The sequence below is a fragment of the Copadichromis virginalis genome, linkage group LG3 (assembly GCF_057382275.1).
Source record: "Copadichromis virginalis isolate Kocher_CV1m ecotype Utaka linkage group LG3, C_Virginalis_male_GT1.1, whole genome shotgun sequence".
Lineage (NCBI taxonomy): Eukaryota > Metazoa > Chordata > Actinopteri > Cichliformes > Cichlidae > Copadichromis > Copadichromis virginalis.
The window spans coordinates 29603748-29615988 of record NC_140620.1 but is presented as its reverse complement, the minus strand read 5'-3'; the positions used below and the strand labels follow the sequence as shown (position 1 = coordinate 29615988).

Sequence of the window (12241 nt, the reverse complement as noted above, 5' to 3'; positions counted from 1 at the left end):
CACCACAAACAAAATCTATTGAAACTGGAAATTTGTACATGACTGTCTGTTGACTGTTTGTATTAGTTATTATATTATTGTACTGCTCTTAACTAACTAATATGTAACAATAAAAGGAAATCCTGAAACTAATAAAAACCAAAAACAAGTAAATCCACTCTGCATCCCTCTAAAGTGGATTTAGTAATCAAATAAGTAAGGATCTTCCATTGTTTGGCAACATTAACTGATGCAGTGAGTAGTTTCCCATAATCACACGAGAAGACATCCTCTGGTCATGTTACTCCATTTCAGAAGACAAATTATTGCATCAAGCAAAGAAAACTAAGGAGACAGATGAAAATACTAAACCTGGGAACTGTTCAATGCACGTGGTGGACTATTATCTTGGAAGAAGAAATGTGATCTGGAAAATGAAGATTGGATTTTAGAACCTCTCACAGCCTCATCTGTTGTAGCAGATGACCGCCCCACCCTGAGCCTGATTCTTCTGGAGGTTTCTTCCCGTTAAAAGGGAGTTTTTCCTTCCCAACGTCGCCAAGTGCTTGGGTGGGTTGTATAATTGTTGGGGTTTTCTCTTTGTTCTTGTTTGTTTGACTTGAGGCACCTGTTGTTCTGATTTGATGCTACATGAATTGAATTAGCTTAACTGAACTGAATTGAACTGAACTGGAAAAAAAGGTCATATGGTCCAAGGAGCCCAAATTTACCCTGTTCCAGAATGTTGGTTGTATCAAGGTAAGAAGACAGATGCACCACGTTTAGTGACTACTGTGTAAGCTTCATCTACCTAGGAAGCATAGTCAACAGAGATGGTGGTGCAGATGAAGACGTTAGGAGCCGGATCAACAAAGCAAGGCTTGCATTCAACTCCCTGCGACCTATCTGGAACTCCAAAGCCTTATCCCAGCGCAGCAAGATCCGCATCTTCAACACCAATGTGAAAGCAGTCCTCCTGTATGGGTCCGAAATGTAGCGGGTGACCAACACCATTACCAGCAAGATACAGATTTTCATCACCAAGTGCTTGCGACACATCCTTAACATCAGATGGCCTGAGAAGATCTCGGACACAGACATGTGGAAGAGAACCAGCCAGAACCCAGTCGGTCAAGACATCAAGAAGAGAAAATAGGGCTGGATAAGCCACACACTCCGAAAACCATCCGACAAAGTCACAAGGCAAGCACTGGACTGGAACCCACAAGGAAAAAGGAAAGTGGGGAGACCCAAACAGACGTGGAGAAGATCTGTCGAGAGTGAAGTGAAGGCCGCCAGAATGACGTGGACCCAGCTGAAGAGAACGATCCAGAACAGAGTCCATTAGCGTGGTGTTGTGGCCCTAAGCTCCACCAGGACTCTACAGGAAAATTGATTGATTGATTGATTGATTGATTGATTGATTGATTGATTGATTGATTGTATAAACTGGGACACTTCAGGCCTAGCTTCCGCAACATTCCCTAAAAATGAGGTCACCCATTGCTTCTTTCATGTCAACATAAATACACTGAATGACCAGGTTTTCCTATGAATTGATTTTGTTCTTCCCTGAAGACTTTGGGCTGAAATTGAGAATAATTTGGAGAAAACCTCATGCAGCAAAAGTTGTGACACTGTACAAGCTTAAGCTAAACAATGCCATGGTGAATGTGCCCTATAAGGCAGCCCAGTGAAACAGAGTGATTTTTTGTTAATAAATCAGGTGGTGTATAACAACTTAAATCATGAAAACATCACATAAAGGAGAACAAATATCTCAATAGAATCATGTGACTTTTTTGGCTTGTCGCCATTGCAAGCCAAAGACCTGAAAACTGCTGATCATCAGCTACCAGTGAAACAGAAGAGGAGGATACACAAGTGTTCCACATGAGACACAAGATTTATGTTCTACTTAGTTTCATAAGACATTTTCAAAGATAGATAAATTAAAAATTCAGCCCACTCTATAACTTTAGTAACTTGTTCCACATCGTCCAGCACAAACGTTTGCTAGGACCTGGTCACCCTACCGGGACCTCAACCAAAAGAGCTCCCACTGGCTACAGAACATGATAACATGACATAGCATAAAACTTTTGAGGATGCACCAGTTTACTGGCCAGTCATTACTCACCTTACTGACTGCCAGCATTAAACGATGTGGACTGGATTTGTCCTCAATAGCACCATGAAGGGCTGAAACACCTGTACACAGTTTTCCCAGCACAAAAGCTTGAATTAATAACAAGCAAACACCATCTGTATAGGACAGGACTTGTTAAAAAATAAAAAAATAAATAAACAATAGGAAAATGACAAAGAGGAAGTTCATGTCACGATAGAGGTCAAACTAAGTCAAATTACTGCATCCAATAAGGGCTATGACATAAAATAATAACAGCCTGGCACAGAGGCCAGATAACAACCCACTCTCATGGAGGTGGCAGATGCAGCAATACATCTGTAGTAGCCACACAAACAGCATCACAAAATTCAGCAACACTCGTTACTTGTAATATATTGATCATTTCCATTTTTACAGTGCTACGTAAAGAGTGGTGAAGCTCATGAAAATAAGAGCAGATCACAAATTAAAAGGACATTTACTGGTGTCCCTTTTTTCATTTTGACCAACTCAGAACTCAAACTTGACTTGCCTGAATGTAAAGCATGTTAAAAACACAAAGCAGTGTCCACGGTTGTGTCCTTTTAGGACTATTTACATCCTTTGTTAAGATTAATTTGATGACAAATATAACTTAGAAAAAGGTACTATTTCTGAATCCAAGCATGAAGACTCATGCTTGTTTGGTTTTATTTTATATGTGACTTAAAGCTCTGCACATTTCCCAAAAGTCCGGGGAATCAAGCTCAGACTGCATTTTACCCTTAGCACAAATCAAATACTCGGTTAACAACTGTGGCGAACGACGACACAACAAATTGTCACATATGACACATCAAAACAAGAGCATGCTTTGAAATTCTGAGCATTTCTGCTACTTCTGCAACTATTATGATACTATTGTGATAGTTGTAGAATGTAAGTACCTCTCCTATGATTGTCCACTACTGAGCTGTCCAAAGTTTTGATGGTGTTCAGCAGTAGTCTGTGTTCATCAACAGAAGGGTCAGTGAGAAAGGTTGTGGAAGATTGCAGTGTAGATACACCATTAACCAGAACTAAGACATAATGGCAGAGACTGAAATGATTAACTAGCAATGAGCGCTACCAATTTTGTAAAGCAGAAGAAAAGTGAGTAAAAAACTGACAGCTGTTTATAAAGTGTTGCCTTGTCCTGATTGTGAGCTAAATAAATGTGATCTCAGTGAAAACAGCCAAAAAAGTTTTTAGCTACTTCTTCAGCTTTTGCAAATTTTACTAAGCCCTGCCGTGTTGCTAGGCAAGTTAACCATTTTACTGCAAGTTATTTTGAATTCGATAATGTCTGCTAAAACGTTGGCCGAAAATAGGCAAAAAGTTCACTTTACAGCATTTTTTTTTAAATAGATGATTTTTAATTTCAGACAAAATTAAAAACAAACAAACAAACAAATGAGACAACTTGTACCTTTTTTGTTGTTTGCTAAACAGGTTTCTATGGAAGATTGTTTCCACCAATGGAAAAGAAAATGTCGTCTGTAAGTCGTTTAGGTATCTTAAAATTTGAATTGCTCAGAAATATGTCAAAATTTGGAGACAACTGAAATTTAATTAATTCTGCCTGGCATTTGTTTTTCAGTAGCTGAAGCAATCTTCCACAGATCTCCAGAGTGTATTTAATTACATTTTTACAATTTTACAAATCTGCTAATGGAAGAGGTTACCTTTTGGGCCTTCTGAAAAAATAGTTTTATTTTATATTATTTTTAGCTGCTTACAGTAATGTTATAGAACAATGCAAATATGATGTATTTTGCAAAAGTAATTACATTATATCGAAACCGGGGTAATGTATTTGCGCTGTATAATGAAATGTAACTTTTTATAATAAGTTACATTACACAGCTAAATGTCCAAAACTGTGACCTTCATTCAATTTGATTATCTTATATAAAATAAGAAGCAAACAGGCCTCGCCTGGTACATCTTGTCGGTTGTGCCACTGTCTTTTGAGGCAATGAAAATGGGGATTGTGTGGAAAAGGTATCTGTAGTTCCTAAACAACTAATGTTGCACTTTTGTAAAAGCCTTTAAATTAAAGTCTGCGCTTTTATTACATATTTTCTTGAAATAAAATCCCCTGTGGTGGCGAACAGAAGCAAAACTACAAAAACAGTTTGTTGTTGCTCAAAAACTTATGGACCATCTCATCTGAGTGTGAAGCTGGAAAAACAACCCAGCACTTTGGGTTACAGTACATTACCCAGCTCCCCAGAAAACAACCCAAACTGACCCAAATCAAGCAGCCTCGATGGCTGGGTTACAAAATTAACACAACAAATCATGGTGTGCGTTTATGTTGTTTTGACTTCTTGGTACAGCACCTTGAATCTATACCAGTCTGTTAATGTACGCTTTAGAAAGAAAATAGCCTTTTCCTTTAAATATTATTCATTTATTTATATCTATATTACAAGAAGAGAAAAAGTATTTGTGGGTGAAAATATGGAACTGTGTACAACTGTTCAGTCAAACAGTAACATTTACTTGAAATGATAACAAATAAATAATGAAATCCAAACTTTAACTGAATAAAAATCTGATGCATGGAAAAATAGTCAGAATGATAAAACTACTTTAAAAACATGATGTATGTTGTATCTGTTCTTCCTTCCTTAGACTGAAGAAACGACTGCCTGACTGCAGGACCTGGAAAATCATTAACAGAGCAAGTCCTTAACTCTGGCTCCCTCTGGTAGCTGAAAAAGTGGACTACGCCCACACAGCCGACTAAGGAAAAGATAACACTACTTCTCCCAGGTGCACATTTTAAAATAATTGTATGAAACTTTAACTATAACAGACTGAAAGCTTCATTACATCCATTAAAAAAAATATCTCTAACACATCCAGAGTTCTGAAACCTGTTTATTAATCCACTGATGCGCCTGCTCGTGGTTTCAAAAAGCAACTTCAATACAACACAGCCAGCATTTTAACCTCAGGATAGAAATCTCGTAAAAACACACACCCACACACGTTCACTCTTAAGAAAATGCATAAAAACAGACGCACAATCCTTCATCGTCTTCAGTTCAGGAGCCTGACGATCACGCGGCAGCACGAACACACACAGGCCTTCAATAGCAGCTTTTTGTACAGCAAACAGGAAATCAGTACCACACGTATCTATTAATTAAAGGGGCATTTCAGCTAATACATCAGTTTGTGGAAGGGCTTTAAAAATTAGGACAGTGAGAAATAAAAGAAAAACTTTAACATTGGATTAGCAATCATTTGTTTAGAGCACTTTATTAGGAACACCTGGGCAGCCCGCTTGCTCGTTCATACAGGTGAACCAGCTGGACACAACGTTTGAAAACTTCACAATAACACCACTGACATAACAGCAAACAGGCTGATCAGTCAAATTTATCTGTACCCTTGATACATGGTGTCTTTTTAGTAAGTTAATCCTGAGATACGAGCTCACATAGGTGGAAAGATTATTTACAGAAAGAATTAAAAAGTCATTTCATAATATGTTTGTTATTTACACAATATCATTTAACATTTTCACGCAGCTCTACAATAACTGAAAGTGTAGCGGATTGGTCAAAGTTACAAAGATGTCGGTGTTCCTAATAAAATGCTCATTGAGGGTCAAAGATCTACAGCTGTAAAGGGCACAAAAATATTTAAAAACATGAGTGAAAGAGAGTCTCAGTTCGGAGCTGCGATTGAAGTTTTTGCCAACGTGAGATGCAGAGAGAAAGACAAAATACGTGAATCAACACCTACGTCCAACCGAGAGACGGAAAACCAAACACGTGGACGCCCTGCGACTCACACAGGTTTATACTCTGTATGTAGTTTGTGTACAGCACTGTAAAGTAGGGCTGTTCGATATAACGATATATATCGGATGACGATATAAAAACATTTATATTTATATTTATTTTAGAAAACGGCGGCTGTTATAACTTATGTCTAAAAATGTATCGTTTCATGCATCGGTTAAAACACTCGACTCCAGCTACATGACGCGCAGCTGGAAACACTTCCCGCAAGTCGAGCTGCCCGAGATTCACAGAATTTACAGAAAATGTTACATTTTTGTGATTTATATCATTATCGGACGATAGAATTCTTATATCGGGATATGAGATTTTGGTCATATCGCACAGCCCTACTGTAAAATCATTCATACAGAGTGCACCTAGAGACTTTCTTTTGATGTATTAGTACAGGATAATTCATGATTTGTCAATAAATACTGAGAAATGGTTCTCAGGTATCCCTAAAGTGTTTATGTTTTTGGTCTAAGAATGATGTCGAGCCCAGAAATCACAATTCAAGTCTTTTTCACGTTTGTGGCCTCAAAAGTACAAACATTATGAATACCAATAGAAAAACTGGTCCCAAGCTATGATAACCACATCATCCTTTAAGTTCCAATGGAGACTCTACTAAAAACCGTTAAATGACTGAAGTGGGGGTAAAAAGGAGCGAAATATTGTACGTAACTGATTATACATCTGATTTCTCCCTCCTGAAACCTGAAAAATGACTTCAAAACATGTAACAGCACAGGATTTCAATGACTTGAACCTCAGTTTTAACACTTCCAGAAGCTGCTTTGTCTCAGCAGGTTTCACTCTGGATGACTGATCCACATCCAGGACTCACAGCTCCGTCTTCTGCCCAGACAGAGGCACCTGCGGCTGGATCTCCTCGTCGGACGACACCCCTCCGTCCGTCTTCTCCACCGGAGATTTGCTCTTTTTCTTCTTCTTCACCTTCTTCTCCTTCTTCTTCTTGCTCGCCTTCTCTCCCTCCGAGCTGCCGTCTGCTCCTCCCTCGCCTCCTTCCTCACCTTTGCCCTTGCCCTTCTTCCCTCCCTTCTTCTTTTTCTTCTTCTTCTTGTCTTCTGCAATCGCTGCCTGGTCTCCCTTCTTCCAGTTCTCGTTCAGGCAGGCTGGAGAGAGAAATGGAAGGAGAAGCGTGGCGGGAAAATAAGATTGGGAAAACAGAAAGCAAGGCAAAGAGAAATATACAAATCTGAAAGTCACGACAATTATTTTATTGCACTTATTTTGATTTCAAAATTATTATTATTTTTGTAATTACAATATTTGTTTTGTCATTGAGAATTCTATTGTTTTTATTTTGCTCTTTACTACACTGATGGTGTAAAGGTCTCAAAAACTCAGGTGAATACCAGAGGGAGCCATGTGAGAAGGGAAAGAAAGGGGTGCAAAATTAAACAATCAGGAATCATGAATTACAAAAAACAACAACATGGATGTAACATCAGAGTTGTGTGTACGAGCGTTACCTCTGTCCTGTCCTTTGAGCACGTGTTTCTCGCACAGGTATGTGGTCAGGTCCTCCTCCTGGCTTCCTTTATACCAGTCCTCAATCACGTCCTCGTACTGCTCTATCATCACATCACACTGACCGCACACACACAAATTAAATTTAAAAGATGAAAATTTGACCATGTTTGGAGTTTAATTTTGGTTCCTTTGGGAATGTTTAAATAAATATATAAACACACCTGTTTTTTAAGGTCGGCCACTTCAGCTGACGTCTCGTTCCACAGCTCGTAGGGAATGTCCATCACCACGTTCACTCCTTTATTCACCAACCCATGCAGGGTGGAGAAGGTCTCCGACATGCCCTATGCCCGACGACACATTTAAAACTACAAATATGGACGACTGCATAGAAACCAAACTACGTTAAAAAGAAGCTAAACAATCATCGTCATACACTGATGACGATATGTGCTGTTTTGCTGCTGCAACAGACTGAGCATTAAAATCAAACCACCGACCTGATGATTAGCAGATGGCCTGCTCTACCTGTGAGCCACCGCTACTCCAAAAATTAGGAAAACAGCCCTCTGATTGGACCTCTAAAGATTTTCCCAGTGAGTTTAAGGACTCAGTCACTTATTTGGGGTCTTACTGAATGAAACTTTAATCCAGTTTTATCACTGTATAATTTTATTGTTCTCCAAGTGTCAGCAAAGAGGGTAATCTGCGGTAAGCTCATTGGCTAACTGCCTGGGATCACAACTAGAGTCTGAAGCTTCACAGTCAGCATGTACAGTTTCAAACACCGAGATGAAGACGTCTATGGTCGGAGTTCAACTTCCATTGAATTTAGTTTTTGTGAACATTTCCTTTTATTTTCAGCAGTTTTCATAAACAGTAAAGCCGATCGAAAAACTTTCAGGGTTTTAATGAGAACAGCTCAATATGCAGTCATTACATGTGAAGAAGCAACGGTGACAGCACGACTACATTCAGCTAAAAAACATTTTATGAAACAAACACGCAGCTTCACGTGTTGTAAACTATGAGCTGAAAAACAAGATGCTTGAAAACCAAACCCTAAAAATACTGATTCTTGCAGAAAGTGTCACGCGTCACATCCAGGGTGTTTAAAAATAACCGTTACACTGACCTTGGCAAAACGGTTGCTGCCACTTCTCTCTTTGTGCAGATTGTACTCCAGCAGCCTTTGACACACATTTTCTACAACCTCGATGAATCTCAGGTCTCTGAGGAGAAACACACATTAAACATCCCAGCAGGCGACAGAGTTAAAGCTTTTTTCTCCCTGTACCTTCTGTTTGGATTTGCCCTTTTTTTGTTTTGTCTGTGAACCAAAAACCTGATCACACGTCACAGCTGACTTCATTTTATGGACCGTGTCAAAGTAACATTACAGAGTTTTTTCATTTAAGTTTTCTGCTCCTCGATGCTCTTTGTTTTCGTGTCAGCGTGTCTCCACACTAAAGGCATTTCTCAGCTGGTATCCTGGATGCTATGAAAGTACCCTTATACTTAAAGGAGGTCTATGGTTTTATCCTGAGGTGATAACTAAATGATCCACAGTAAAGTGGCCTTTATAGCAACCCCTCAGCTCAGGGTCTGAGCTGAGGGGTTGCTAGAAGAACTAGAAAGAACAACAAGAAAAAAACAGTCCTACATATTTGTTTACTAGCCCGCCTTGCATCCTAAAACATCCTGAGACACCCTCCCTCAGCCTGGTTGTGTTGGAGGTTTCTTCCTGTTAAAAGGGAGTTTTTCCTTCCCACTATCACCAAGTGCTTGCTCAAAGGGGGCCAGCTGATTGTGGGGGTTTAAACCTTACAATATAAAGCACCTTGAGGGACCTTTTGTTGTGATTTGGTGCTATAAATTCAATAAAACTGATTCTGTGTCCCCGTCCACGACCTAGAACTGGATAAGTGGTTGTAACAAAATGTGATGGATGGATCACGGTGAACACTAAAATACAGCTGTGATTAAGTCCTGCTGACTGTAGCAGAAACGTTATATTTCATGTCCAGACATGAGACGTATGCTGCCTTTCAACTTACCCTAAATCAAAAAAACAAAAAGGGAAACATCGTGAGTTAAGTGTGTCTGACACATGTCAGCTCTGCAGACTGAACATAAACCTGCATGTTCACAACCACATTTAGAATATTGTAACACTTTTTTTTTTTTAAAAGCAGGTCCTAAAACTGTGATGCTTTCAGATTAAAACTCCCATCGAGCTTTGCTCTCACACACCACCCAGAGCACTTCAGCAGCTTCCCTGTTCTATAATAAGTTTCTGCACAGGAACTGAACCTGACCAAGTTCCTGTCCCTTGTTGCCGTCTGTCTCTGAGGGCTAGAGAAAGATCCAGAATCAGCCAGGCATACTTCTCCCTCCACACAGAGCAGCTTTCACTTCTACTTTGAAACCGGACTCCTATTTTTTTACGCTCCATTTCCCGGTACCAGGTGCGCACACACTCAAACTTACGACTTGACATATTTGATCGGCGACGCCCCCTTGCTGTCTATGAAGCGGTATTTCGTATCGATGACTTCTTTTGTCTTCCCCGTCTCTTCGAACGCCGACTTCATCTCGATGCTGACAAACTTGCAGACTGGAAAGGGAAACAGAGACAATGAGAAGAAGCCCTTTAAACCTCAACAATGTCTCAACAAAGCAGTTAAACTCATCGGGTCACTGATGTCATCGAGATTCTCTGTTTCATTTAAAGTGTGCTTTTCCCCACAGATGGACTCCACCTGCACTGTCATGGACTGCAGGTGGAGGCGGTAGTCCTTCCTTTGCATTTCAGAGTAGGTTCCCAACTCCACCTGCAGTCCAGCATTGTGGAGTTGGGAGTCCACCCCTCGGACAAGAGGCAAAGCTGACCTGGCAGAGGACAGGTGGTACAGCAGCTATGAGAGGGGATGGGTTAGTATCAGGATTTTCAAAATAAAATACCTACAATGAGCACCTTTAATTTAAAAGCAAGGCTACAGGGTAGTGTTTGTATTGATGCTAAGAAATGGCCAATGGAGTAATTTCAAGAGCAAAAACCTAAAAGCAAAGCTTACAAATGTGAAATGTTAGCTAAGCCCAACAGCACTCCTGTTTTAATGTTTCACATAATCCTGTTTCAGTGCGACTTCCTCCACAAACAGTGTGAACCCACACAGAGTGGAAATTATACTTAGCACATATACTACGTGTATTATATATACAAATACTGCAGTATGACTTCTCTATTTGCTGTAGGACTCTTAGAGGTCCTCGGAGCCCGTTTTGAGCACCACAAGCCGCCTTACCTTCACATTTGTTGGGCAGATGAACCCAGTCATCGTCCCCATCCTTCGCTGCTCCGACCGAGGAAATTAGGAGAAAAAACGACAAATATGCCACTAAAATCATCCCGTCTGCTCTCTCCGAGTCTTTATCTTGTCATAAAACTTATTTGACTTTCAAACAACTCCGCAGAGCACCGTTATTTCCCCTGTTTTCACGCCTTCCTCTGTATCATCACTCCTGCTGCTTCACTTGCGACCGATCACTTCCGCTAAGGGCGTTACACAACGGGATCTCCGGACCAATCAGAGAAGAAGCAGTGGCAGGAGCTCGACCAATGAGAGGCAGAGGAGGGTCGAAGAGCTGCTGGAAGACAAGAGGTATCACTCAGCGCTACTCCTGCGCAAAACTGCAAATTTTGGTATCATCCAATGTTTTCTACAGTCATTAGATTTATATTTCAAATAGGACAAAATGCAGATTTTACAGCAGCAACATTATTGTATCTCTACAGTTTAAACATTTAATAAGCTTTCTGCCTGCACAGAGTGGATAGTCAAACAAACTGAATCATCATAAACATTATTATAATACATTATTTTATATTTATTACTTAATTTTTTTCATTTTAATTATTTTATTATTATAACACAAGGAACAAACAATAAGGGAAGGATTCTGGATCAGCACCATGATGCAAACTTGTAGCCATAATGCATACAGTATTCTGGAGAAGATATAAAATGTCACTGTATGTGTGTGTGTGTGCGTGTATGTGTTTTATGTATATTGATATTTTTTAAAATCATTACTCATGATATAACATTGTCCAGACATGCCCTGTAAGGACATAAAGAGGAAATGGTGACAAAAGGAGCTGCTAAAGGCAGTGGATCCCCCACCAGCTGAATTAAAAAGAGCACAGGTAACAATAACACATGTACCAGTTGTTGCATTGCAGAGGTATTCAAGTATAAAAACAATAATAAACACACCTGCAATGTTTTGGTTCTATAACATTTTTCTATTATTACTTTATTATGGATTGGGTGCGAGAGTTTTTAAGAGTGGATAATTAAATAATAGATCAATGCAATAGTAAATTGTGCCTTCATCTCAGATGGACAGCAAGTGGAGAGTGATAGATGAGATAAGGAGATGGAAGGAGGAAGAGAGGCAAAGAGTGATTCGTATTCACAGCCTAGTTTATTTCTCACAGTTTTGTTGCCTTATGGTTCCAAGTGTTGTCACCTTTTCATCTTTGCATTTCATTATTATCTCATAACACCTGTTTAATCAGCTCCCATCTCTCCTATGGACATTTTACAGTCTACAGTCTCAGGTCAACACAGCCTTGCCTTTTAGCACTGTGAGCAGCAGGAGCAGCAGCAACACCTCAACAGTAACATTGTACCCATCAGGTAAAACACAGGCTATGTTTGCTTTGCATGGTCCCCACCTGATGACAGTGATAAAGTATGATGCATTTCCATATTAGATTCTTAAAGAATGTGGGTTGTAGTTCTTC

At 39.7% G+C, this 12241-nt stretch overlaps 1 protein-coding gene across 1 annotated transcript; it reads right to left on the bottom strand.

The window, feature by feature from the left end:
- Nucleotides 1-4999: 4999 nt before the first annotated feature.
- cnpy3 (canopy FGF signaling regulator 3) lies at nucleotides 5000-10987 on the bottom strand. Its single transcript, XM_085450605.1, has 6 exons — nucleotides 10737-10987; nucleotides 9919-10045; nucleotides 8564-8660; nucleotides 7650-7772; nucleotides 7428-7545; nucleotides 5000-7067 (listed from the first exon to the last, which is right to left on the bottom strand). The coding sequence occupies exons 1-6, from the start codon at nucleotides 10837-10839 to the stop codon at nucleotides 6775-6777; spliced, it is 861 nt and encodes a 286-aa protein (XP_085306731.1). The 5' UTR covers nucleotides 10840-10987; the 3' UTR covers nucleotides 5000-6774.
- Nucleotides 10988-12241: the final 1254 nt, after the last annotated feature.